General features: G+C 44.7%; 2 protein-coding genes across 5 annotated transcripts in view; one reads left to right on the plus strand and one right to left on the minus strand.

Moving 5' to 3' along the window:
• Nucleotides 1-56: 56 nt before the first annotated feature.
• On the minus strand, nucleotides 57-11,711 carry fktn (fukutin). Of its 4 annotated transcripts, none has more exons than XM_079289153.1 (11): nucleotides 11,480-11,711; nucleotides 11,058-11,141; nucleotides 10,680-10,880; nucleotides 7,328-7,474; nucleotides 7,000-7,130; nucleotides 6,000-6,132; nucleotides 5,731-5,860; nucleotides 3,155-3,288; nucleotides 2,769-2,893; nucleotides 2,328-2,459; nucleotides 57-497 (listed from the first exon to the last, which is right to left on the minus strand). In XM_079289153.1, exons 1-11 carry the CDS (start codon nucleotides 11,579-11,581, stop codon nucleotides 284-286), a joined length of 1,533 nt encoding a protein of 510 aa, XP_079145279.1. In that variant the 5' UTR covers nucleotides 11,582-11,711; the 3' UTR covers nucleotides 57-283. The 4 variants fall into 4 exon arrangements, with proteins under 4 accessions (XP_079145279.1, XP_079145280.1, XP_079145282.1 ...); XM_079289154.1 differs by having other exon boundaries at nucleotides 58-497; nucleotides 11,058-11,114; XM_079289156.1 differs by lacking the exon at nucleotides 2,328-2,459 and having other exon boundaries at nucleotides 62-497; nucleotides 11,058-11,114.
• A 574-nt stretch (nucleotides 11,712-12,285) lies between these two features.
• Nucleotides 12,286-26,436, plus strand: part of apc (APC regulator of WNT signaling pathway) — a 23,203-nt gene continuing 9,052 nt past the window's right edge. Inside the window, exons 1-14 of the mRNA XM_079288889.1 lie at nucleotides 12,286-12,523; nucleotides 17,625-17,780; nucleotides 19,122-19,209; nucleotides 19,361-19,580; nucleotides 20,626-20,734; nucleotides 20,853-20,966; nucleotides 21,045-21,107; nucleotides 22,205-22,309; nucleotides 22,429-22,606; nucleotides 22,678-22,878; nucleotides 23,170-23,265; nucleotides 25,909-26,048; nucleotides 26,158-26,235; nucleotides 26,331-26,436. The exon at nucleotides 26,331-26,436 is cut by the window's right edge and continues 11 nt beyond it. Coding sequence (XP_079145015.1) covers nucleotides 17,646-17,780; nucleotides 19,122-19,209; nucleotides 19,361-19,580; nucleotides 20,626-20,734; nucleotides 20,853-20,966; nucleotides 21,045-21,107; nucleotides 22,205-22,309; nucleotides 22,429-22,606; nucleotides 22,678-22,878; nucleotides 23,170-23,265; nucleotides 25,909-26,048; nucleotides 26,158-26,235; nucleotides 26,331-26,436 — 1,633 coding nt within the window. The 5' untranslated portion in view covers nucleotides 12,286-12,523; nucleotides 17,625-17,645. The remainder of the gene's footprint in view (nucleotides 12,524-17,624; nucleotides 17,781-19,121; nucleotides 19,210-19,360; nucleotides 19,581-20,625; nucleotides 20,735-20,852; nucleotides 20,967-21,044; nucleotides 21,108-22,204; nucleotides 22,310-22,428; nucleotides 22,607-22,677; nucleotides 22,879-23,169; nucleotides 23,266-25,908; nucleotides 26,049-26,157; nucleotides 26,236-26,330) is intronic.

A 26,436-nucleotide genomic window follows, 5' to 3' on the forward strand; every position in this document is an offset into this window, starting at 1 on the left:
TTTGATCAGTTTTATTTAAACAGAATTATTTATAACTTCTTTGTATTAAATGTTACATTAATGACAGTGGACGATTTTGAACTAAAAACAGACTTTAGATGTAATGTTCGTGCTTTAATTCATAAATGAAGTTTATGGTTATATAAAGGACATTGTAGACATCGTGACAAACATTTATTATTATTGTAGTTATTATGAGAGTTGATGTCATCCAGACAAAAAAAAGTCAGCTTTTGTTAGTGTTTTATTGTGTTTATAGTGTTCTTTGTTTGTAGTTTCCGTCTCAGTAAACTTGAATAAGCTCCACCCACTCGGATGGAGGCCACACCCCATTCTCTTGCACGTTGCTAGGCGACGACTTCCAGTCCCAGCTCCTCACCGGGACGTTCCAGGTGGAACCGTAGTTCGCAGTCACGTAGTCGAGCGTTTCACAGGGAACACGAACCTTCAGCTCCAGAAGCTCCGCCCAGCACAACGAGAACCGGGGGAAGATGTACCTGTGTACAAAAACACAAAGAAATATTTGCTGTCAGGGCCTTCAAGGTTTTCTCTGCTGGCCTAAACAGAATCAAAGTTATAGCTATTTTATAATTAAAATTTTTTTCTTTAATACACTACATGTATTATAATTCATACAAATATTTTCCCATTATCTTATGTTCTCATTGCACAGCTCCTGTCTTCCTCAGTTGCTCTGCTTCCAGTGCAGCTTGCTTTAAGTAGAGCTTTTATCCAATCAGATCTCACCTCTGTGTCTCTAGGTAGAACAGAGCCAGAGGCCTGCAGACTCACAAGTGCATCATGTGCACTTTAAGTGAATGGAGACGATGTTGATTGTCATAGTGTTCAACCAATCAGATCTTTAGTTTGACATGTTGGGCGTATTCTTTGACGTGTCAGAGCTGCTAGCTGGCCTACAAGCACGTCAGCATTAGTGCAGCTCAGTGTTCAGGAGCAGCTCTGCAGTGCGGTTCAGCGTGCGCTGTGATTGGTCAGCGGGCGAGCACGTGACTATCGTGAAACGAAATTTGCAGCAGAGGCTTAGTCGGAGTAGTAAGAGTTCAAATTGAAAGATATGGAAGAAATGATGACATTTTTTGCATTCTGCTTGGTGTAATTTTTTCTTTTTTTTTTACCTAGCTTTGTTTTTTTAACACTCAATGGCTGAAGGAGGAGAAACTGATTTGTGAGTTTGGATTTAACCGTGGGATTAAACTCTTTGTCAACAAAGAAAGGAGGTTGTGATCAGCATTTGGTAAGTCAACTGGTTAGTTTTTTTACTCGTGTGTAGCAGAATGCGTGTTGCTGCTGCTGTTTTCCCGTTAAGCTAGTTAGCGTAGCCTCCCAGAACACTTGCGTAGCCCCAGCTGTTTTTTGTTCCGGTTCAGAGGTCACACAGCCCGTTGTCTCCTACGTGAGCACAGAAGACATATTTCCCACAATTTAAGCTTCTGCATTGTCCAAATGCACTCTTATTATTCAAACGTATTGTTCGGTTTGTAAGCCTCGTACCGAACGCTTTAATACGAATACGTGTATTATTACTAGGGTTGGGTACCGAAAAACGGTGCCGGTATGGAACCGGTTCCTATACGTCCGGTATCTACCGGACCGAAACGTAACGTAGATTTCGGTGCTTCCTTTCGGTGCCTGAGTCGATTGAAATACTTTTTTTACACGACTCTGATGACTCGGTCCTGGCAGCCTCGGTCCTCCGCTCCTCACTCATAGTTTTACTACAACGGGTACTTAGCGCTGTCGCTCAAAAGCACAACAACACAGGCACGCCGAAGCTTCTTCTTCTCCTCCTTTGAGACCAACTGGCGGTTGGCAAACGAGGAATTGGCGCATTACCGCCACCAACTGGTAAAATAAAATAAGTCATGAGACGTGTCGTATTTTGCCAGAGAAGGAAAATATGCTCATATTTCTGCAAAAATAATTGCTGAAGTTTGAAGCTGCAGTGTGTGTACAGAGTGTGTGTGTTTTGTATTTATTTATATTTATTTAAGTGTACTGTAAACTGTGAACAGTTAACATGTTGCTCATAGTTAAAAAGTTTGAAGCTGTAGTTTGAAGCCAAGTAATATGAGCATATTTTCCTTCTCTGGCAAAATACGACACGTCTCATGACTTATTTTATTTTACCAGTTGGTGGCGGTAATGCGCCAATTTGTCGTTTGCCAACCGCCAGTTGGTCTCAAAGGAGGACAAGAAGCTTTCGCGTGCCTGTGTTGTGCTTATGAGCGACAGCGCTAAGTACCCATATTGGCACAGAGTTTCGGTACCCAACCCAAATTATTACAGCCCTAGAAACAAATATTAACCGTAGCTGTGGCGCCATCATGTGGTTATAAGGTGGTATTTCAGCTGCAGGACAGCAGTGAAGGCCCAGGTATAAAATGCACGGCCCGCCGCTGAACAAAGTTTGTAACACCGAGAAACAAGGGAAGATGTACCTGGTGTACAAAAACACAAAAAATAAAGAGTTTATAACAGTGAGAAATTTATAACAAAAACATTTTCAAGAATTTATAGCAAACAACTGTTACACTGTGAAACTTCCAGTTTCAAAATAAAATGTGGAGACATAAAACTTTTTTTGACTTTTTCACAAAAATCCCCTCAACATCAAAAAACAAATTTACCAACAAATGTAAACAGTCTGCCATAAAATATCACTTCGTTCATTGGTATGATTAAATTACTTCCATTAATATTTACGTTTTTTAAAAACAGTTTTAAAATGAAAAAACAGAAACATTTACTTGAACTTCTTTCCACTCTTCGCCTGAGTTCCTCCGTTCCAAACGACGTCTCCGTCATCGTAGAAAAAGAAAACGTCCAGTTTGACGTCGTCACTCTGAAAGGAAAGTTCCAGACTGTCCCCCACCTGCATTTCAAAATAAAACACATGCCTTCAAAATAAAACACACACTTCAGAATCAATTCATACCAACTTGACATATACCAGATTAAAAGTGAAAATTTTAAACAAAATACGAATACAAAAAATCTTAAAGATAAAGTGCACGCACCCGCTTTACAAGCAGAAAGTTGATAAATATGTTGAATAAACAAATTAAAAGTAAGGTAGTAAAATATTGTTGAAATAAAAAACTGTAAAGACGAATTAAAAGTATTTCGTTTTCACCTTTCCAAACTTGTGTTTGAGTGACAGTCCGGCGTTCCTGAACGCTGCGACGATGTCCGACCGGAAGTCCTCGACGAAAATACCGACGTCGACGTCTCGACTGTACGAGATGACGCTGCACTGCCTGAACCAGCCTGCAGGGGGAGACACGCGCTCTAAAGTCAAACAGCTCACTCTTTATACTTTTATAGAAGAGACACGGTGACGTCGTTCTCGTCCGTGTTTGACGGGTCGACGTCCTAACACGTCGTTTATCACGTCTAAATACGTCAAAGTGAACATCGAGAGCTAACAGATGTTTCTATCACGTCTAAATACGTCAAAGTGAACATCGAGAGCTAACAGATGTTTCTATCACGTCTAAATACGTCAAAGTGAACATCGAGAGCTAACAGATGTTTCTATCATGCCTAAATATGTCAAAGTGAACATCGAGAGCTAACAGATGTTTCTGTCACGTCTAAATACGTCAAAGTGAACATCGAGAGCTAACAGATGTTTCTGTCACGTCTAAATACGTCAAAGTGAACATCGGGAGCTAACAGATGTTTCTGTCACGTCTAAATATGTCAAAGTGAACATCGGGAGCTAACAGATGTTTCTATCACGTCTAAATATGTCAAAGTGAACATCGAGAGCTAACAGATGTTTCTATCACGTCTAAATATGTCAAAGTGAACATCGAGAGCTAACAGATGTTTCTGTCACGTCTAAATATGTCAAAGTGAACATCGAGAGCTAACAGATGTTTCTGTCACGTCTAAATATGTCAAAGTGAACATCGAGAGCTAACAGATGTTTCTGTCACGTCTAAATATGTCAAAGTGAACATCGAGAGCTAACAGATGTTTCTGTCACGTCTAAATATGTCAAAGTGAACATCGAGAGCTAACAGATGTTTCTGTCACGTCTAAATATGTCAAAGTGAACATCGAGAGCTAACAGATGTTTCTATCACGTCTAAATATGTCAAAGTGAACATCGAGAGCTAACAGATGTTTCTATCACGTCTAAATACGTCAAAGTGAACATCGAGAGCTAACAGATGTTTCTATCACGCCTAAATACGTCAAAGTGAACATCGAGAGCTAACAGATGTTTTTATCACGCCTAAATACGTCAAAGTGAACATCGAGAGCTAACAGATGTTTCTATCACGTCTAAATACGTCAAAGTGAACATCGGGAGCTAACAGATGTTTCTATCACGCCTAAATATGTCAAAGTGAACATCGGGAGCTAACAGATGTTTCTATCATGCCTAAATATGTCAAAGTGAACATCGGGAGCTAACAGATGTTTCTATCACGTCTAAATACGTCAAAGTGAACATCGGGAGCTAACAGATGTTTCTATCACGTCTAAATACGTCAAAGTGAACATCGGGAGCTAACAGATGTTTCTATCACGCCTAAATATGTCAAAGTGAACATCGAGAGCTAACAGATGTTTCTATCACGCCTAAATACGTCAAAGTGAACATCGAGAGCTAACAGATGTTTCTATCACGCCTAAATACGTCAAAGTGAACATCGGGAGCTAACAGATGTTTCTATCACGCCTAAATACGTCAAAGTGAACATCGAGAGCTAACAGATGTTTCTATCACGTCTAAATACGTCAAAGTGAACATCGGGAGCTAACAGATGTTTCTATCACGCCTAAATATGTCAAAGTGAACATCGAGAGCTAACAGATGTTTCTATCACGCCTAAATATGTCAAAGTGAACATCGAGAGCTAACAGATGTTTCTATCACGTCTAAATACGTCAAAGTGAACATCGGGAGCTAACAGATGTTTCTATCACGCCTAAATACGTCAAAGTGAACATCGAGAGCTAACAGATGTTTCTATCACGTCTAAATACGTCAAAGTGAACATCGGGAGCTAACAGATGTTTCTATCACGCCTAAATACGTCAAAGTGAACATCGAGAGCTAACAGATGTTTCTATCACGTCTAAATACGTCAAAGTGAACATCGGGAGCTAACAGATGTTTCTATCACGTCTAAATACGTCAAAGTGAACATCGGGAGCTAACAGATGTTTCTATCATGCCTAAATATGTCAAAGTGAACATCGAGAGCTAACAGATGTTTCTATCACGTCTAAATACGTCAAAGTGAACATCGAGAGCTAACAGATGTTTCTATCACGTCTAAATATGTCAAAGTGAACATCGGGAGCTAACAGATGTTTCTATCACGCTTAAATATGTGAAAGTGAACATCGAGAGCTAACAGATGTTTTTATCACGTCTAAATACGTCAAAGTGAACATCGGGAGCTAACAGATGTTTCTATCACATCTAAATACGTCAAAGTGAACAGATGTTTCTCAGCGAGTTCCAGAGGTGGAGGACTTGTTGGACCTCTTTCATTCCTTCAAACAGCTTCTCTAAAAGATATTTGTTCATCTCCAGAAACCTGTTGATCTCCAAGTCGTTCATGATGTTTCTCCTTCTGTTCTTCTGGACATCATCTCTACTCCAGCTTTACTAACTGTTAGTTGGTTTGTGTTCAACGCACAGAGCTGCTGGTAAAGAGGAGAGAGACGTAAAAACCTATTTCTTACCCAGACAGGTTCCACTGCTCAGCCAGAACGGGACGTCGAGCTGAGCAAGTGTTCGAGCGGCCAAATGAAGCAACGACTTCACTTTCCTCCGAAACTCCACCGCCTCTGGAGACGAGTCATCAGGGTAGAGCTACAGTCACACACAATGGAGAGAGAGAGACAGAGAACATTTATTTTCATTTTTGACGACTTATATTTCCATTAGACGGTTTAAATTAATTTCCCCCCTTCCCTTTCACAATAAAAGCCCTGTATCCCGTCTGTCTGACCTGCAGGAAGTTGCGGGCGTCACGGTAACGGCACTCCAAGAATCTAGCCTGTCGGTGCTCAGACAGAAAATGGGAAACGTTGCGCGGGATTCGGACGTCGAGACCGTCCAGAACCGTCAGGACCAGCTCCGGCCTGCAGGGGGCGACCACACAAAACAACATCATCTATAACTAACAGATATAACGTTAATCAGCTGTTTTATTAACGACATCTTGATTTAGATGAAACCTGCTCGCCCCGTGGTTTAGTTTTCTAACTGGCAATGAAGCAAACATTGCTAAAGAATTTTTTTTAAATAGCCTTCAGTTCAGTTGTCAGACACCATTTCAGGATTAATCTTGTGTTCTGTTATTTAACTGCATGTTTTAAAGAGTCGTCCTCCCTTTCTTTATTTGTAACAGACTGTTGGAAACAGCAAGGCTAACACTAATGCCAACAGTGAGGCAAAATCTAATGCTAACAGTGAGGCAAAATCTAATGCTAACAGTGAGGCAAAATCTAATGCTAACAGTGAGGCAAAATCTAATGCCAACAGTGAGGCTAAATCTAATGCTAACAGTGAGGCAAAATCTAATGCTAACAGTGAGGCAAAATCTAATGCTAACAGTGAGGCAAAATCTAATGCTAACAGTGAGGCTAAATATAATGCTAACAGTGAGGCAAAATCTAATGCTAACAGTGAGGCAAAATCTAATGCCAACAGTGAGGCTAAATCTAATGCTAACAGTGAGGCTAAATCTAATGCTAACAGTGAGGCAACATCTAATGCTAACAGTGAGGCTAAATCTAATGCTAACAGTGAGGCTAAATCTAATGCCAACAGTGAGGCTAAATCTAATGCGAACAGTGAGGCTAAATCTAATGCTAACAGTGAGGCTAAATCTAATGCTAACAGTGAGGCTAAATCTAATGCTAACAGTGAGGCTAAATCTAATGCTGACAGTGAGGCTAACAGCAATACAAAGTGTTCCTTCAGAGCAGAACTGAACCAAGTTTCACCTGTCGTAGGATCCAGAGTAACGTCCGTAGTCGAGCAGTTTGAAGGGAGCAAAGCTTCGGTCAATGTTGGATTTGAGGCGCAGCGCTCCGTGCCACAGGTAGTTCCCGCTCCGCTCATACAGGAACACCACCTGGGAGAAAGTAATTAATTCCCAATCATATAAAAATCAACCTGGACAAAATGAAAACATTTCAATATGAAATTAAAGGGAAGAGAGAAACAAGGTGAACCACCTGAGCCCAAACACACCTGAAAGCTATCATGTCAAAGATGGCTGCTGACGTACTGTCTGTTGTTGTCAGGTGTTGACCAGTGACACTCACTCACCTGTATGATGCAACCGTGGAGGCGGAACAGGAAGTGGAGGGGGATCTCCTCTCCTGATAGGTTGTCCAGACTGGCCAATCGCGGGTCTTCTCCTCGCAGCTCCAGCAGCTCGAAGCCTTTCTGCTCGGCAGCCAATAGGAAGCCAGGCTGAAAGACAAAAAAATTCAATTCAAATTAAATATCTTACTTGAACAGAGATAAAAATGTTTTAATAGTTGTCACGTAAACATCTGTCAGCTAACGTTAGCTTTATTGGCTTCGTTTATTTTCTTGTTAGCTAGCAAGAACAAATGAACAATTGTACTTCGAGAAACTACTCGGCTAAGATGCTCTGTTAAAGAAGGCGCATCGGGAGGCTGTCGGATTCACAGAAGCTAGCTAGCTAGCTACTAAAGATAAACAATTGAACACACAGCTAGCTAGCTAGCTATGTGTTCAATTGTTTATCTTTAGTCATTTATCTTTAGTAAAGGTCATTAGGTACCCTTTAAGAGTATTGAGACCCTAAACCAAGGTGATGGCTTCATCCTCATCCGTAAATAGTTGAGTCTCACGGTTTGTTAGATATGTTAATGCAGAACGTGAGACTGGACGGTGAATTAGTAGGAACATATGCGTTGGTGTTGGCTTTGATGGTGTTGCCATTCTCTCCCTAGGCTGGTCTTAAATGCGTTGACTGAGGAGGCACTAGCTGTTGCTTGACTCAGGCTGTTCCATACTGGTGGTGTTCTACTAGAGGAAAAAGGTTTCCGTGGACCAGGCTGGTGTTGTACCTGTAGCTTCAGATCATGACCTCTTGTATTGGTGCTGAGGGATTTTTTGAACATACTATTGCCACATACTTCACCACTTCTGTTCGACTGTACGCTGTCGGCTCGTTTGCGGCGAAATTCCAGCATTTGCAAGTTGAGGCTGGCAAGTCTTTCTGGGTATGAGAGGTTGGAGAGGCCGTGCACTAGTCTAGTTGCGCGTCTCTGAACTTGTTCCAGGGCGTCTTTGTCCCGCTTGAGTTTGGGCGACCAGACGACTGAGGCGTACTCGAGGTGAGGACGTACCAAGGATTTGTACAGGTGGAGAAATGATGTTTGATCCAAGGACTGGAACGTGTGTTTGATTGCTCCCAACACTCGGTTGGCCTTGGATACCTGGGTTTGGATGTACCTGGAGAATGAGAGGTTGCGGTCGATAATTACACCCAAGTCTTTCTCTTCTTATGTGATTTGAAGCTGGTGGGTTGTGCCGTCGTTGTTCCTCATTGTGTATGTGCGTTGGTGTTCCCGAGGTGCATTGTTTTGCATTTATCTGGGTGAAATAACATGCACATTGTTTGGGCCCAAGATTGGAGATGGTCCAAATCACACTGAAGACTGGAGTGCTGCGTGTCATGTAGCTGTGATATGACTTCAAAGATCTTAGTGTCATCGGAAAACATCAGGACAAAGTTGTTGAGGAAATCCGGTATATCAGCCACAAATAGTACAAACAGCAAAGGGCCAAGTACTGAGCCTTGAGGTACCCCGCTGTTGACGCTTGCAAAATCAGAGAATTGTCCATTTACCACTACTCATTGTCTGCGATTGGTAAGAAAGTTACGGATCCATTGAAGTATGTTGTCTTGGATGCCAAAGGTTGAAAGTTGAAGGAGAAGTCTCTCATGTGGAACATAGTGCAGTCTGGGTGCAGAAAGTACGGAGAAAGAGGAAGTAAGCAGGGTGTTGGCTTCAAGGGATGGGGAAATAACGGTGGTTGAGAAGAAAACACACAAATCATGATGAAGGATGAGATCAATAATCATTTTATAAGCAAATGTGTACTAAGTAAAGTGATTAACAACTGTAACTGTGATTATAATAATCTGTGTTAGAAATGTGTGAGTGTAGGAAAAGGGGAAGTACAACAGATGTTGAACACCCAGACACGCGCAGAGCTTGATTCAGTAAGCGCCCAGACAGGGAAGTTGGGGTGATTTCCTCATGCACACACACATAAAAGTTAGGTACTTTTCGAAGCACATGCACCAAATCAATGATGTCATGTTAATCATGGGCTGAGGGAGGCCGTGTTGAGGAAGAGGGGGGAGAGACGGGAGAGGCAGCCCAAAAGTGTTATAAAAGAAGTAACTTGCAAACAGCAAGACGGGATTTCTACACGAGAGCCGTTCCAAGTGCCCTGAGAAGGAAGATATGGACGATTCGCGACTGAAGTATTTGAGGACTCTGTCTCTGCTCACGAAAAGAAAGATTGCCATTCGTGGACAAAGATTGAAAGACGGAGGGTTTGCCTCTCCCCACTGCTCGACTTTAACAACTGAACAACGGAGGAACACAGCAGTCCTAGAAAGACTTTGGACTGAGTCTCGGGGACTGTTGAACGAATTCTGCTGCGAGAGCAGGAGGACCGAGGGTCCGGCCAGACCTTCGCTCCTAACAACTCCAAAAGAACTTTTCCACCGAACCTTTGAAATCCAGCTCCAACCGAGCCGCCTCGGCAACTAAAACCAATGAGTATAATCAAGGAATTAAAAGTACGAATCAAGTGTAGTTTTGTAGCTCACATTATGTGAGCTGTAGCTTAACCCTTGCTAACTAACTAAATATAACCTGCAATAAATATCTAATCTGCATTTAAAGTAAATTTCTCAAGTGCATTCATTTGCTTAAGTAGTAAATGTTCCTCGTGGCAGTAAAAGGTTAAATCTATTGTATGTCTAACAACTGAGTTCTGTGAGGTTATCCTAGAGACCGAATCCACTTAACAATCCCTTACGGTTTTAGAAGTAATCCTAGCCGTTAAAACCTAACCTGGCATTTACCAAGAGCACGGATCCAGAAGAGGGAAGCTGCCATAACCGACGCGACCGGTAGGAGCGCCCGGGGTCAGGGTGGCCCCTCGACCGAGTGCACTCAGACCGGAGGAAGCAGGGTAGACGTCGGGAGTAACGGCAGTTAGAAGAGCCAGGCGAGTTCCCTCGCAAGAACACCAGCTCGACCATCTTTCAATAGAGAGCTGAGTCAGTAAGTAGCCCCGTATCGGGCCGAAGAACCCCAGGATCTAACAAAGCTTGTGACTAAGGGCTTCAGTCCAGATGTCGATTGCTTCCAGTAGATTAGCAACTGTTGATCTGCCGGACATGAAGCCGTGCTGTTGCTTGCATAGAAGGTTGTTAGATTTCAGGTGCTCCCTGATGTCTTCAGCAATCAGTCTTTCCATGAGTTTGCACACTACTGACGTAAGTGAGACGGGCCTGTAGTTTGCTGGGTCAGACTTGTCGCCTTTTTTGAAGATTGGGTTTGATGAAAGTTTGTTAGCTAATGCTAGTGAAATCTGTGCTCGTCACACATCACACGCTCACCTCGTACTTCCACAGGTTGGCGTGCAGAGCGAAGGACGTGACTGGGCGGCCGGTGCACAGGAAGCTGCAGTGCGGCTCACGCACCAGCCGGTCACGCTGCCGCAAAGCATCATGGGAGAGCAGCGTCAGGGCGGCGGTGTCGGCGAGGAACAGCGGCAGCCCGAAGTGTCGAGCCAACCCCAGAAACTTCTTCACCGTTTGCTGCGGAGAACAGACAGAGAAGGGCGGTTACTATAGCAACAACTGCCAGGATAGGAAGTAAAGTAAAAGCTTTCTTCATCTGTCATCACTGCAGAGAGCACTACGAACAGCAATGCTAACACTAATGCTAACAGAGATCATAACAGCGAGGCTAACACTAACACGATACTGGCTCACCCATTGGAGGTCGTTGGCGGTCAGGTGACCTGTCCGGCTCAGGATGTAAGGCCCAGGCTGCAGAAGAAAGGCATGTTGGGAAATCTGATGATGATAAATGTAAAAAAAGTAGTTGCTTTGCTAAAAGCTGAGACTTTGTTATATTGAGGTAATATTTATAATTCATAATACTGGCTTTTACGTTATTTAAGTTGTATTCTATAATCTTAGCTTTTACAATATTAGCTTTTATCATATTGACAAAATAAAGTCCAGTTTCAATAATGTTGACATAACTTTTTTCCAGCAAATATTACAAACGTGATTCAGTGATTATAATAATATGATCTGTTTACAAGAATTCCCCATGACTGACTTATTGATTATTCTATCAGTTGATCGATTTTGCTTGTTCCTGTTTGTTCCTGTTCCAAGTGGCTCACCTGGCTGACGTACTTCCGGTAGTAATATAACTGGAACAGCAGAAACACGGAGCTGCTGACGATCAGCAGCGTTAAAACGACCGTCCGGTTCACACGAGGCATCTGGTAACACTGCACGGTGACCGGCTCCTCATGACACCCAAACCGGAGCTCTCAGTTCGTGATTAACGGCAGTTAAACCATAAAACGGAGCAAAAAACACTGAGCTGTCCGCAGCATCCAGAACCGGCGCCATCTTTAAAACATTCATAACAGCTTCCAGCTGGGAACTTCAAAGTAAAAGCCTGGATAACAGAGTTTTGTGAAGTTGGCGAGACAAACAACTTCCCACTGGCCCTTCACAATAAAGGTCCTATAACTATACGAAGGTAGTACATGTGTACTTTTACGACTGATACTTTTAACTGTATGAAGCTGGTGATACTTATGTACTTTTACTGTTGACACTTTTACTACATGAAGCTGATAATACTTATATACTGCTGATACTCTAACTACATGAAACTAAGAATACATGTGTACTTTTAGTGCTGATACTTTAACTACATGAAGCCGATCATACTTGTGTACTTTCACTATACAAAGCTGATGATACTTTAGTACTTACACTACTCACACTTTTACCACATAAACCTGAGAATACTTGTGTACTTTTACGACTGATACTTGACATGAAGCTGACAGTACTTCTGTACTTTTTAATAAGTATTGAATGCAGGACTATTTATTGTAAACATAACTTCCTTGAAACAGAGTATATTGTACATTGTGGTAAAGGTACTTTTCTTTGGAGTACTTCTTTACACACACACACACACAGACACAAGATGGCGGACCGCAGCGGCAGCAGTTTCTCCATAACAATAAGGCCGAGTTAGTTAAACTTCTCCCGGACTTTGTGAAACACTTTTCCCGCCGTGGCCGTTAGACATGTGCGGCCTCCGCCGCGTCTAACGGTTCGTTTACCGCCTGCGTGAGATTTTCCCGGTGATGTTCCGTTAAACCTCCACCGTCTCAAGCAGACTTTTCTCCGAACCGAGAAAGGTAAGCACGGCCGTGCTGTTAGCTTAGTTCAATGTTAGCTTAGCCTAGCTCAATGTTAGCTTAGCTCCATGCTAACCGTTTGTTTTGGTTTGATGTCGGTGGTTGGACGTGTCTGTGGACAGACCGGTGGACATTTAACCGGCTTTCACGGTGACGGGAAGAGGAGGACGGTGTTTCATGAACCGGCAGACGGAGGATAGTTCTGGATGTATTCTGGGGAAATGGAGATAAAGTAGCGGGTCAGTGTTAGCCGTGATGTGATCAGCTAACGGCTAACAGTGCTGCTGCTATTGACACAAATAATTCACAGAAACACAACTAGTGTAACGTTACAGTACTACTAATACTGTACAGTACTACTGCTTACTGCTAATGTACAGCAGGACCACTGTAATACTACGACTGTACAATACTACTGCTAATGTACAGGAGGACCACTGTAATACTACTACTGTACAGTATTACTGCTAAGGTACAGGACGATTGTACTACTACTGTACAGCACTACTGCTGTACTTATTGCTGATGTACTACTACAGTACGACTAAAGTACTACTGCTACTGTACAGAATACTACTCAAATTCTACTGCAGTTATACGGCTACTGTACAGTAAAACTGCAGTACTTCTGTTCTGCTACTACAGTACTACATATATACTGCTTATGCTACTCTGCAGTACAACTACAGTAATACTAATTACTGCTTTCTGTTACTGAACCGTACTACTAATACTCATTTTGATTACTATTACCCTACAGTACCACTGTAGTACTACTAAAACTGCTGATTGTTACTGCAGCTGGTAATAGTGCTGTTGTGTTACAACCAGTACTACATAGACCACATCTGCTGGTACTTTTATTGTTGCAAGTACTACTCTGAATCAGTTAAATACTATATTATAAATGATGACTTGAGAAAAGTAGTTACCTGTTATGACTTATGTAGTTTACTACTTGTATTAGTACAGTCATAACCACTACTACTGGTAGCAGTATGGCAGTATTTGTGAGATATGTACTTATGATGTTAGTAAAAATACAAGTACTTGTGTTTATAGTCGGACCGATTTTTTGCCAATTTTTTGGGCTGATACTGATATTGGGGAGTAAAATAATTCCGATGTGGATATATTGGTTGATATTCGTGGACATCTTTTTTGCACTGAGGAGTGACGTAGAGACGGCGTACACGTCTCTGGTAGAGACCTGTCAATCAGCGTGTAGCCCCGCCCTGAAGCATCCCCTGCTTTATGGTCTGTGTGACTCTAAATGGACCATAATGTACTAAATGAACATCATGCTGTATTGAAGAAGACTTGAAACTAGAGATTGAGACATAAACTCATGTTTACAATGTTTACTGAGGGAATAAATCAAGAGAGAAGTAGAGTCATTTTCTATAGACTTCTATACAACCAGAGGAGTCGCCCCCTGGTGGACACTAGAGAGAATGCAGTTTTAACACGTGAAGCTTTGACTTCACTTTAAAGAACCGGAGGTTGTATCATTCGGGACAGCTCACATTTCCCATAATGCCTTGTGTCCGTGCTGGACTGAGTCGTTTGTTAATCCAATCCAGTTCAATTCAATTTAATTCAACTTTATTAATCCACAAAGGCAATTTGATTTTGAGCAAGTAAAAATAAACAGGAAACAGACATCTACAAGCAAATTATCTGTTTTTGGACTTTGTTGGGCAGATGTGCAATTGTTTAAAAAAATACTTGTATACAAATGGTTGGAATGCCAGTTTAAACTTCCTCTACAGGCCCTTTATTTTTATATAAATTTATTAAATCAGCTGTCGGAGAAAACAAATTACGCTTCTGATAATCGTAAAAACTATTGCAGCTGATGGATATATATATAGTATTAATCAGAGGACCTAGACTAGCATTAATACATGAAGAGAGTCCGATATTGATCAGACTGCAGTGTGTGTGTGTGTGTGTGTGTGCGCGCTTCTCAGTAACTCAGTCAGTCTGCCTGCAGCAACTGCTGCAAAGCATTCTGGGAAGCAGCAGGAGGAGGGAGAGGCAGCCTCCCCCCTCTTCACTGTCTCTGCCTCCTGATTGGCTGCTTGTTTGCCCAGCTGACTGCTCTCTGTCAGACAGACACAGAGAGGGAGAGAGACAGGAGGGTGATGGAGGCTACAGCGATGGGGTGAGCTGCCATTTTCTGTTTCTCAATCCACAATCTATTCTTTCTTTATTCATCCGTCCTCTGCCGATCTTTGTATTTTCATGTCAAAGGGATTATTGAAGGGGGGGGGCAGCAGGGGATCGGAAGGGGGGGGAGTCGGGGGAGGATGGAGGATAAGCGGGAGGTTGTTCTTTTCTTCTCTCATTGTCTGCTCTCTGCTGTGTGTTTTTCTTCTTTGGTGGATTTGATTTGTGCTGTGTATGTGTGTGTTTCCTGGAGAGAGAGAGCGAGGATGGGAGGATGGGTGGATGGGGGAGGCAGGGATGATGGAGAGAAAATGGCCGACCGGTGATTGAAGCGGAGGGAGGAATTAAAATAAGGGTGATGATGGTGACGATGAGGAGCAGAGGTTGTTTTCTATTGTTGTCCTTTAATGTTCCAGCGGATCCACGATCAGACTGTGTTTGATCTTCACACCACAATGATATTATTGATTCATTGTTGATGATGGAGAAGCTGTCAAACAGTGACATCAGTGTTTGTAACGGAGAGGAAACATCACATGATGCTGAGACACACACACACACACACACACACACACACACACACACACACACACACACACACAGAGGCTTCTCTGTAGTATAAGAAGAAGTATTTAATACATGCAGTGAGAGGGAATACTCGTATCAAACAGGAGAAACTATGGCTGAGATGTGGTTCTTTTCTTCGTCCCTATTGGCCTCTCGAGCCTCCAATCACGTGTCACCGTAACAACAAGAATACATGGACTTGAATACTCGACGAGCCGATTGGCTGATTGTCACAGCGGATCTCTGTGATTCGCTGATTCACTGTGACGCTCGCTGCCACTGTGAGTCAGCTCTGTTTGGAGTCCAGATGATCTCTGAATGTATTTTTGGGTCAACGCGACTGAGAGCCGGTCACTATTCTCTGAGTTAGTGCTGAGCTAACGTTGTCGAATGAATTACACGGCTGTACTACAGGCCCACTGTACTCCAGTATTACAGTACTACACTGCTGATGTACCCCAGTCCTCCAGTCTTACAGTGCACCTATTAGGACTGTTAGTTGAGGAAGCGCTTGATTTGATATGTAGCAGAGCACGCATTTTAAACGTCAATATCGCAGACGATCGTGCTCATTTAATTGTGGCAGCCAAAATCGTGATTGCGATGACAATTTGATTAATTGTGCAGCTCTAGCACCTGTAGCCCAGTCCTCCAGTCCCACTGTCTCCCAGTCCTCCAGTCCCACTGTCTCCCAGTCCTCCAGTCCCACTGTCTCCCAGTCCTCCAGTCCCACTGTCTCCCAGTCCTCCAGTCCCACTGTCTCCCAGTCCTCCAGTCCCACTGTCTCCCAGTCCCACTGTCTCCCAGTACTGCAGTCCTCCAGCCCCACTGTCTCCCAGTCCTCCAGCCCCACTGTCTCCCAGTACTGCAGTCCTCTAGTCCCACTGTCTCCCAGTACTGCAGTACTCTAGTCCCACTGTCTCCCAGTACTGCAGTCCTCCAATCCCACTGTCCCAGTACTGCAGTCCTCCAAGTACTGCAGTACTCTAGTCCCACTGTCTCCCAGTACTGCAGTCCTCCAATCCCACTGTCCCAGTACTGCAGTCCTCCAAGTACTGCAGTACTCTAGTCCCACTGTCTCCCAGTATGGCAGTACTCCAGTCCCACTGTCTCCCAGTACTGCAGTCCTCCAATCCCACTGTCCCAGTACTGCAGTCCTCCAAGTACTGCAGTACTCTAGTCCCACTGTCTCCCAGTACTGCAGTACTCTAGTCCCACTGTCTCCCAGTACTGCAGTACTCTAGTCCCACTGTCTCCCAGTACTGCAGTACTCGAGTCCAACTGTCTCCCAGTACTGCAGTACTCTAGTCCCACTGTCTCCCAGTACTGCAGTACTCCAGTCCCACTGTCTCCCAGTACTGCAGTACTCTAGTCCCACATTCTCCCAGTACTGCAGTACTCTAGTCCCACTGTCTCCCAGTACTGCAGTACTCCAGTCCCACTGTCTCCCAGTACTGCAGTACCCCAGTCCCACTGTCTCCCAGTACTGCAGTCCCACTGTCTCCCAGTTAGGGCTGGGCGGTATACCGGTTTTAATTTAGCGTATGATATAGACATACAGCCGAAAACAACTTCTGTCGCTCTTCAACAGGCAGCAAAATATATTGTTCGCCGCTGAGAGCGCTACTTCTTCTTCTTCTAGTTTTACGGCGGTTGGCATCCATCCTATTGGTGCATTACCGCCACCTACTGCTCCGGAGTGTGGATCAGACGATCTAGCTACTGTCGGAGCTAGTTCTCTTCAGTGTATTGAGAGGGAACCCTAGTCATAGTTATAACTTCATAACTAATAACTCTTTAACAGGACAAAACACCACGACGCAACAGTTTGTGACACATAAACAATTTGTCGCACGAATAAGTGTACATTTATAAAATTTCCCTGCCGAACTGCATGCTGGGTAAAGCTCGCGAACAACAGTCTGCTAACAGCTGGGAGAGGCTCTGTGGAGCCAGTAACGTTACATTAAAGAAGAGAAGAGAGCGATGCAGGATGAACACAGACTGAACAACAGAAGGTGTTTAGGTCAGACACATGCAGCGCTGACTGCCCTGATATGTGTGGTATTTGTCATAAATTGGTACATAGAAGGGTGATAAGAAGCTGTACCTGGAGGGGCTTAGGACCCAGGGGAATGTAGGTGAAGGAAACAGGAAGTGACGGAACGGAAAACACGGCACACAACCAGCTGTTCACCGCTCGCTGGCCGGTTCTTTTCGGCGTCAATTAATTCATGCTTTAATGTGGAAAAAAAATACCCGTGACAAACCGTGAAACCGCCAGAATCTTACAAAATACCGCCCAGCCCTACTCCCAGTACTCCAGTCCCAGTGTGTGACGCTTGCTGTGTGTTGTGTACAGGTGTGACGTGGCTCCTCCAACATGGCGGCAGCGTCCTACGACCAGCTGCTGAGACAGGTGGAGGTGTTAAAGATGGAGAACTGTAATTTACGACAGGAGCTGCAGGACAACTCCAACCACCTGACCCAACTGGAGAGTGAGGCCTCCAACATGAAGGTCAGTACTCATGGTACTCGCATACTGCTCACAGTACTACTCAAATACTGCTCATGTTTGTGCTACTGACGGGAATACTGACAGCAGTCATTTGATTGTTAGTTTTGTTAATACTACAGATTATTAGTATTTAAGTACAGAAAGGAACATACATGTAGAGCTCTCTGTCTCTCTCTCTCTCTCTCTCTCTCTCTCGCTCTCTCTCTCTCTCTCTCTCTGTCTCTCTCTCTCTGTCTCTCTCTCTGTGTGTCTCTCTGTGTGTGTGTCTCTCTCTCTCTCTCTCTCTCTCTCTCTCTCTGTCTCTCTCTCTCTGTCTCGCTCTGTCTCTCTCTCTGTGTGTCTGTCTCTCTCTCTCTCTCTCTCTCTCTCTCTGTGTGTCTCTCTCTGTCTCTCTATCTCTCTGTGTGTCTCTCTCTCTCTCTCTCTCTCTCTCTCTCTCTCTCTCTCTCTCTCTGTGTCTCTCTCTGTCTCTCTCTCTGTCTCTCTCTCTGTGTGTCTCTCTCTCTCTCTCTGTGTGTCTCTCTCTGTCTCTCTCTGTGTGTCTCTCTCTGTCTCTCTCTCTGTGTGTCTCTCTCTGTCTCTCTGTGTGTCTCTCTCTTTGGCTCAGAATAGACTTGTGCTATTTTCCACCAATCATGAGCGTCAGAATGAGTTCCTTGTTGTTGTTCAGAGTGAGATGTTTGTGTGTTTGAGGATCTCTGGTTCTCCCAGAGAGGACTCAGGAAACCCGTCAGTGAGAAGTCTGTCCTCTCTTCTTCTTCTCTTGTCTTTCTTTCTGTCGCCTGTTTATTGTATTTGACTTCCTCTTCTGTTTACATTTCTTCATGCTTTCTCTCTTTCAACCATCCTCTCTGTCTTTATGTTTTTCATTCATCGCCGTTTGTTCATCTTTAGTTCCTTTCAAATTTTTATTGTTTGAGTTTTCCTTGCTTTAATTCATGTTCTGACTCTTTTGTCAGTTTCTGTTGCTTGTTGTCTTTTAACTTGTAGTTTTATTTTTCTTTATTGTCCTTGTCCTTCCTCTCTAAACTTCACACTCACTTCGCATTTCCTGTTTCCTGTCGATGAGCAGAAACACACATGGACAGTGTGAGTCGTGTTAGTTTCCATCATGTCGCTGTATGAACGCTGTCATTTCATCGTGGTGAGTCAAGAAAAGAGGATTTAGAGAGAGAGAGAGAGAGAGAGAGAGAGAGAGAGAGATTCATGTATTAATGCGATTGATATTTGTGTTGTTGTGTCATCAGGATTTTATTTTGTGCCTCTCTATCAGCAGACCAGAAAAACACACTTGTGATTCAACGCTGTACCGCTTTTATTTTCTTAACTTGTGTAAAACAGGAAGTGCTGAAGCAGCTACAGGGCACCATAGAAGAAGATTCCGGAGAGGCGTCTGGCTCTCAGCTGGAGCTCATCGAAAGACTGAAAGGTGAACAAAGTAAAGGCACGCAAACAGAAATATCTACACATATATATATACACAAACACACACACACACACACACACACACACACACACACACACACACACACACACACACACACATTCTGTGTAACCTGATGACTGTGTCTCTCCTCCAGAGATGAGCCTGGAGTCTGCAGGGTTTAAGGCCCGCTCGAGGCCTCCTCAGCCCCCCTCGTCCTCCTCCAGCTCGGCCTCTTCTGGTTCTGGTTCTGGAGGAGCAGCTGGAGGCTCCGGAGCTCCTGGCTCCTCGACCACCACCGGCTTCCCCAGGAGAGGGGTGCCGACTGTGGGCAGAGACGGCCATGACCGCTGCCTGGAGGAGCTGGAGAAGGAGAGGTACTGCTAAGAGTACTAATAGTACTACTGACAGTACTGATAGTACTACTGAGTGTACTGTAACACTGTAACTGCTGACAGTACTACTGAGAGTACTGACAAAACTGCAATACTGCTGCTGTTGATTCTGCAATATCTGATAGAAACTACATTAAAAAATACAAGAAAAATATTGATAGTAGTACTGTCGGATTTAAAATGTTCCTCTCGCTCTCTCTCTTTTTCTTTCTCTCTTTTTCTCTCTCTCGCGCTCTGTCTCTGTCTCTGTCGCTCTCTCTGTCTCTCGCTCTCTCTGTCTCTCGCGCTCTCTCTCGCACTTGCTCTCTCTCTCTCTCGCTCGCTCTCTCTGTCTCTCGCTCTCTCTGTCTCTCGCTCTCTCTCTCTCTCGCTCGCTCTCTCTCTGTCTCGCTCTCGCGCTCGCTCTCTCTCGCTCTCTCTCGCTCGCTCTCGCTCTCTCTCTCTCTCGCGATCTCTCTCTCTCTTGCGCTCGCTCTCTCTCGCTCTCTCTCGGTCTCTCTCTCCCTCTCTCTCTCTCTCTCTCGCTCGCTCTCGCGCTCGCTCTCTCTGTCTCTCTCTCTCTCGCACTCGCTGTCTCGGTCTCTCGCTCTCTCTCTCGCGCTCTCTCTCGCTCTATCTCTCGCGCTCGCTCTCTCTTTCTCTCTCTCTCTCGGTCTCTCTCTCTCTCTCGGTCTCTCTCTCGCTCTCTCGGTCTCTCGCTCTCTCGCTCTCTCTCTCTCTCGCGCTCGCTCTATCTCTCGCTCTATCTCTCGCGCTCTCTCTCTCTTTCTCTCTCTCTCTCTCGGTCTCTCTCTCGCTCTCGGTCTCTCGCTCTCTCTCTCTCGCTCTCGCGCTCGCTCTCGCTCTCGCGCTCGCTCTCGCGCTCGCTCTATCTCTCGCTCTATCTCTCGCGCTCGCTCTCTTTCTCTCTCGCTCTCTCTCGCGCTCGCTCTCTCTTGCGCTCGCTCTCTCTCGCGCTCGCTCTCTCTCTCTCGCGCGCTCGCTCGCTCGCTCTCTCTCTTTGATTGGCTCTGCTGCTCCCTGACAGGTCTCTCCTATTGGCTGAGCTGGAGAAGGAGGAGAAGGAGAAGGACTGGTACTACGCTCAGCTGCAGAATCTCACCAAGAGGATCGACAGCCTGCCGCTCACCGAGAATGTAAATACTCTTTTTACACGTTTTCTTGTTGTTGTCCCGTCTCTAAATACTTCAATACCCATAAGCCCCGGCTGCTCTGGGCGAACTTTATGCGTGACGAGAGTTTTTCTTGTGTCAGTTCACTCTGCAGACGGACATGAGTCGCCGTCAGCTGGAGTTCGAGGCCCGTCAGATCCGCTCAGCGATGGAGGAGCAGCTTGGCTCCTGTCAGGAGATGGAGAGGAGAGCTCAGGTGAGATCACACCTGGAGGCTGCTTCACCTGTGTGACCCGCGCCACCAAACCTGACGTGTGTGTGTGTGTGTGTTCAGGACCGTGTGTCTCGTATTCAGCACATCGATAAGGACATCCTGCGACTGGGAGCACGACTGCAGGTAAGCTCACCTGTTCTTTGTCGTAATTTTCAGAAGATTTTCAAAATAAAATATGAAAGAAATGCTTGTTTCCATCTGCTCCTGTTTAATATGAATATTATTATAATTTATATTCACATTTTTATTTGGCTAAAATAATGCTCTTTGGCTTTTTATTTTTTTTGTCGTCAAAAAGATGTTTCATATTTTTCAGGTGAGACAGGAACGTTTAACACTGATGGTACTACCGAGAGTAGTACCCCTGCTACTTTAAATACTTCTACTACTAATGGTACTGCTGAGCGTTTTAGTGTACACTGATACTGCCACCACCACTGTGCTGTTTCCGCTGGTGGTACTAATACACATGAAATACACAAAGAAGCCAGAGAAAGAGAGGTACTATTGATTTGGCTAATAGTGTAAATACTACTATACTTGAACACATTCATACTGGTACTGCTCCTATAAATACTGGCTGGTTTACTGCTGCCACAAATATTTCTTCTACTGTTTATACAACAAAAAAAAAGGTACAAGAACTATAAATTGGTACGAGTACTGCTACTGTTGCAGTACTATTACAGTACTGGTACTTCTGCACATTGTACTACTATCACTGCAGCTGTGAGTAGTACTGCTAACACTACTGTTCGTACTATTATACATATTTGTATTTGCCTAACATAATGCGCTTAGGCTTTTCTTTTTTTGTGTAGTCAAAATAAAAAAGCTGTTTTACAATTTAGATTGTTGTTCATGTGAGAAAGACGGCGATTTGGTTTAAAAATACAAATTTTTATTTGTATATCTATCTATCTATGTATATATGTATATGTATATATGTATATAATGTATGCGTGTGTATATATATATTTCTATATATGTGTGTGTGTGTGTGTCTGTATGTATTTGTGTGTATGTGTATGTATATATGTAAGTGTATACAGTTTTTACAGTTTATTGGATTTTTTTCCTTAAAAATTGAATCTCGTTTTAATTTATTATGATGTGATTTTTTTTTTACTGCGACATTATTTTATTTAATCTGATGTGTTAGAAATGTTCACCTGTCATCTCGCTCTCTCTCTCCCCCCCCCCCCCCCCCCCCCCCCCAGGTGACCGACAGCAGCGGATTGGCCGGAGCTCGGTTGGACCAAGAGCCAGCCAATGAGACGAGCTACTCTGTGCCTCGACGAATCACCAGCCACCTCGGAACCAAGGTGATTAATTCTACCTAGCAACACAACTACAAAACCTCCTAACCCTCCACCAAAGGTGTCGCCCCCTACAGGTGGAGATGGTGTGCACTGTAAAAAGTTGTGTGTGTCGCCCCCTACAGGTGGAGATGGTGTACAGTCTCCTGTCGATGTTGGGGACTCACGATAAAGACGACATGTCACGGACGCTGCTCGCCATGTCGAGCTCGCAGGACTCGTGCATCGCCATGCGTCAGTCTGGCTGTCTGCCGCTGCTCATCCAGCTGCTGCACGGCAACGACAAGGACTCCCTGCTGCTAGGTAAGGTGGTCCCCACAGAAGGAACGTGTTGTCTGTTCCTCACAGGTAACTCACCTGTCGGTTTACATCAGGTAACTCCCGCGGCAGCAAAGAGGCTCGTGCACGTGCGTCGGCCGCGCTGCACAACATCGTCCACAGTCAGCCCGACGACAAGAGGGGCCGGCGGGAGATCAGAGTGCTCCACCTGTTGGAGCAGGTCCGCCATTACTGCGAGGAGTGTTGGAGCTGGCAGGAGAACCACGAGAGGGGCGTCGACCAGGAGGACAACCCCAGTGAGTGATGTCACACACGCACACTGACCAATCAGGAGGACAGACGGCATAACGCGTCACATGTCCAAATGTTGTGTTTAATCGTTCATGTATAATGTCAACAAAGCGTTTCAAAGATGGAGAGAAATGTTGCTCATGAAGTAAAGTATCACTAGAAGTGGAGAGATGTTGGGCTTATGTTCTGTAATCAGTGCAGCATGAAAGCATGTTGGGATTAGCTAGCGTGCTAATCCCAACATGCTTTCATGCTGCACTGGTTACAGAACATACAATCACGCTTTGTGTCTTCAGTGCCGTCTCCAGTGGAGCATCAGATCTGTCCGGCCGTCTGCGTCCTCATGAAGCTTTCATTTGATGAAGAACATCGACACGCCATGAACGAACTCGGTCAGTGGAACCATCAGCTGCTTCAATGTTCCTCTGCTTTACTGTTCCTCTGCTTTACTGTTCCTCTGCTTTAATGTTCCTCTGCTTTACTGTTCCTCTGCTTTACTGTTCCTCTGCTTTACTGTTCCTCTGCTTTACTGTTCCTCTGCTTTACTGTTCCTCTGCTTTAATGTTCCTCTGCTTTACTGTTCCTCTGCTTTACTGTTCCTCTGCTTTACTGTTCCTCTGCTTTACTGTTCCTCTGCTTTACTGTTCCTCTGCTTTACTGTTCCTCTGCTTTACTGTTCCTCTGCTTTAATGTTCCTCTGCTTTACTGTTCCTCTGCTTTACTGTTCCTCTGCTTTACTGTTCCTCTGCTTTACTGTTCCTCTGCTTTACTGTTCCTCTGCTTTAATGTTCCTCTGCTTTACTGTTCCTCTGCTTTACTGTTCCTCTGCTTTACTGTTCCCCTGCTTCAATGTTCCTCTGCTTTAATGTTCCTCTGCTTTACTGTTCCTCTGCTTTACTGTTCCTCTGCTTTACTGTTCCTCTGCTTTAATGTTCCTCTGCTTTAATGTTCCTCTGCTCTACTGTTCCTCTGCTTTACTGTTCCTCTGCTTTACTGTTCCTCTGCTTTACTGTTCCTCTGCTTTACTGTTCCTCTGCTTTACTGTTCCTCTGCTTTACTGTTCCTCTGCTTTACTGTTCCTCTGCTTTACTGTTCCTCTGCTTTACTGTTCCTCTGCTTTACTGTTCCTCTGCTTTACTGTTCCTCTGCTTTAATGTTCCTCTGCTTTAATGTTCCTCTGCTTTACTGTTCCTCTGCTTTACTGTTCCTCTGCTTTACTGTTCCTCTGCTTTAATGTTCCTCTGCTTTACTGTTCCTCTGCTCTAACGTTCCTCTGCTCTACTGTTCCTCTGCTCTAACGTTCCTCTGCTTTACTGTTCCTCTGCTTTACTGTTCCTCTGCTTTAATGTTCCTCTGCTTTAATGTTCCTCTGCTTTACTGTTCCTCTGCTTTACTGTTCCTCTGCTCTACTGTTCCTCTGCTTTACTGTTCCTCTGCTTTACTGTTCCTCTGCTTTACTGTTCCTCTGCTTTACTGTTCCTCTGCTTTACTGTTCCTCTGCTTTACTGTTCCTCTGCTTTACTGTTCCTCTGCTCTACTGTTCCTCTGCTCTACTGTTCCTCTGCTTTACTGTTCCTCTGCTTTACTGTTCCTCTGCTTTACTGTTCCTCTGCTCTACTGTTCCTCTGCTTTACTGTTCCTCTGCTTTACTGTTCCTCTGCTTTACTGTTCCTCTGCTTTACTGTTCCTCTGCTTTACTGTTCCTCTGCTTTACTGTTCCTCTGCTCTACTGTTCCTCTGCTTTACTGTTCCTCTGCTCTACTGTTCCTCTGCTTTACTGTTCCTCTGCTTTACTGTTCCTCTGCTCTACTGTTCCTCTGCTTTACTGTTCCTCTGCTTTACTGTTCCTCTGCTCTAACGTTCCTCTGCTTTACTGTTCCTCTGCTCTAACGTTCCTCTGCTTTACTGTTCCTCTGCTTTACTGTTCCTCTGCTTTACTGTTCCTCTGCTCTACTGTTCCTCTGCTTTACTGTTCCTCTGCTTTACTGTTCCTCTGCTCTACTGTTCCTCTGCTCTACTGTTCCTCTGCTTTACTGTTCCTCTGCTTTACTGTTCCTCTGCTCTAACGTTCCTCTGCTTTACTGTTCCTCTGCTCTAACGTTCCTCTGCTTTACTGTTCCTCTGCTTTACTGTTCCTCTGCTTTACTGTTCCTCTGCTTTACTGTTCCTCTGCTCTAACGTTCCTCTGCTCTACTGTTCCTCTGCTTTACTGTTCCTCTGCTCTAACGTTCCTCTGCTTTACTGTTCCTCTGCTCTAACGTTCCTCTGCTCTAACGTTCCTCTGCTCTAACGTTCCTCTGCTCTAACGTTCCTCTGCTTTACTGTTCCTCTGCTCTAACGTTCCTCTGCTTTACTGTTCCTCTGCTCTAACGTTCCTCTGCTTTAATGTTCCTCTGCTTTACTGTTCCTCTGCTCTAACGTTCCTCTGCTCTACTGTTCCTCTGCTTTACTGTTCCTCTGCTCTAACGTTCCTCTGCTTTACTGTTCCTCTGCTCTAACGTTCCTCTGCTTTACTGTTCCTCTGCTCTAACGTTCCTCTGCTTTAATGTTCCTCTGCTCTAACGTTCCTCTGCTTTACTGTTCCTCTGCTCTACTGTTCCTCTGCTTTACTGTTCCTCTGCTCTAACGTTCCTCTGCTCTACTGTTCCTCTGCTCTAACGTTCCTCTGCTCTAACGTTCCTCTGCTTTACTGTTCCTCTGCTCTAACGTGCCTCTGCTTTAATGTTCCTCTGCTCTAACGTTCCTCTGCTTTACTGTTCCTCTGCTCTACTGTTCCTCTGCTTTACTGTTCCTCTGCTCTAACGTTCCTCTGCTTTACTGTTCCTCTGCTCTAACGTTCCTCTGCTTTACTGTTCCTCTGCTCTAACGTTCCTCTGCTTTACTGTTCCTCTGCTCTAACTGTTCCTCTGCTTTACTGTTCCTCTGCTCTAACGTTCCTCTGCTTTACTGTTCCTCTGCTCTACTGTTCCTCTGCTCTAACGTTCCTCTCTGGTATTCACACCCTCTGTATGGCTGTGGGTTATTTGTCCCTGCAGGCGGTCTGCAGGCAGTGGCTGAGCTGCTGCAGGTGGACTGTGAGATGTTCGGTCTGAGCAGCGATCATTACAGCGTCACCCTGCGGCGATACGCCGGCATGGGGCTCACCAACCTCACCTTTGGAGACGTAGCCAATAAGGTCGGAGGAAAACACAGACACTTACTGACTAATCAATCATCACACACACACACGCCTCTAACTCTGTAACCAATCAGATCACAGCTTCACCTCGTTGTTTTCCCCTCAGGCCACACTGTGCTCCATGAAGGGCTGTATGAGAGCGATGGTCGCCCAGCTGAAGTCTGACAGTGAAGACCTGCAGCAGGTAGACTCACCTGTGTTGAATGACGCTTTACAGAAACTCATCTTCGGTCTCAGCTTGTGAATGTGTCCTTGTCCTGTTGCTCACGGTGTTTCCAGGTGATAGCGAGTGTGCTGAGGAACCTGTCGTGGCGCGCTGATGTCAACAGTAAGAAGACGCTGCGTGAGGTCGGCAGCGTGCGAGCACTGACCGGCTGTGCTCTGG

This window comes from Melanostigma gelatinosum (genome assembly GCF_949748355.1).
Source record: "Melanostigma gelatinosum genome assembly, chromosome: 18".
In the NCBI taxonomy this organism is placed as follows: domain Eukaryota; kingdom Metazoa; phylum Chordata; class Actinopteri; order Perciformes; family Zoarcidae; genus Melanostigma; species Melanostigma gelatinosum.

Bases quoted from the DNA above. Each gene is read 5' to 3' on its own strand.
- fktn (XM_079289153.1), bottom strand. From the start codon at position 11,581: ATGCCTCGTGTGAACCGGACGGTCGTTTTAACGCTGCTGATCGTCAGC. The intron at 7,131-7,327 runs GTGAGTGAGTGT...ACTTTCTCCCAG, and splicing joins TCCACGGTTGCATCATACAG to GTGGTGTTCCTGTATGAGCG. The intron at 3,289-5,730 runs GTAAGAAATAGG...CTCCCCCTGCAG, and splicing joins GAGCAGTGGAACCTGTCTGG to GCTGGTTCAGGCAGTGCAGC.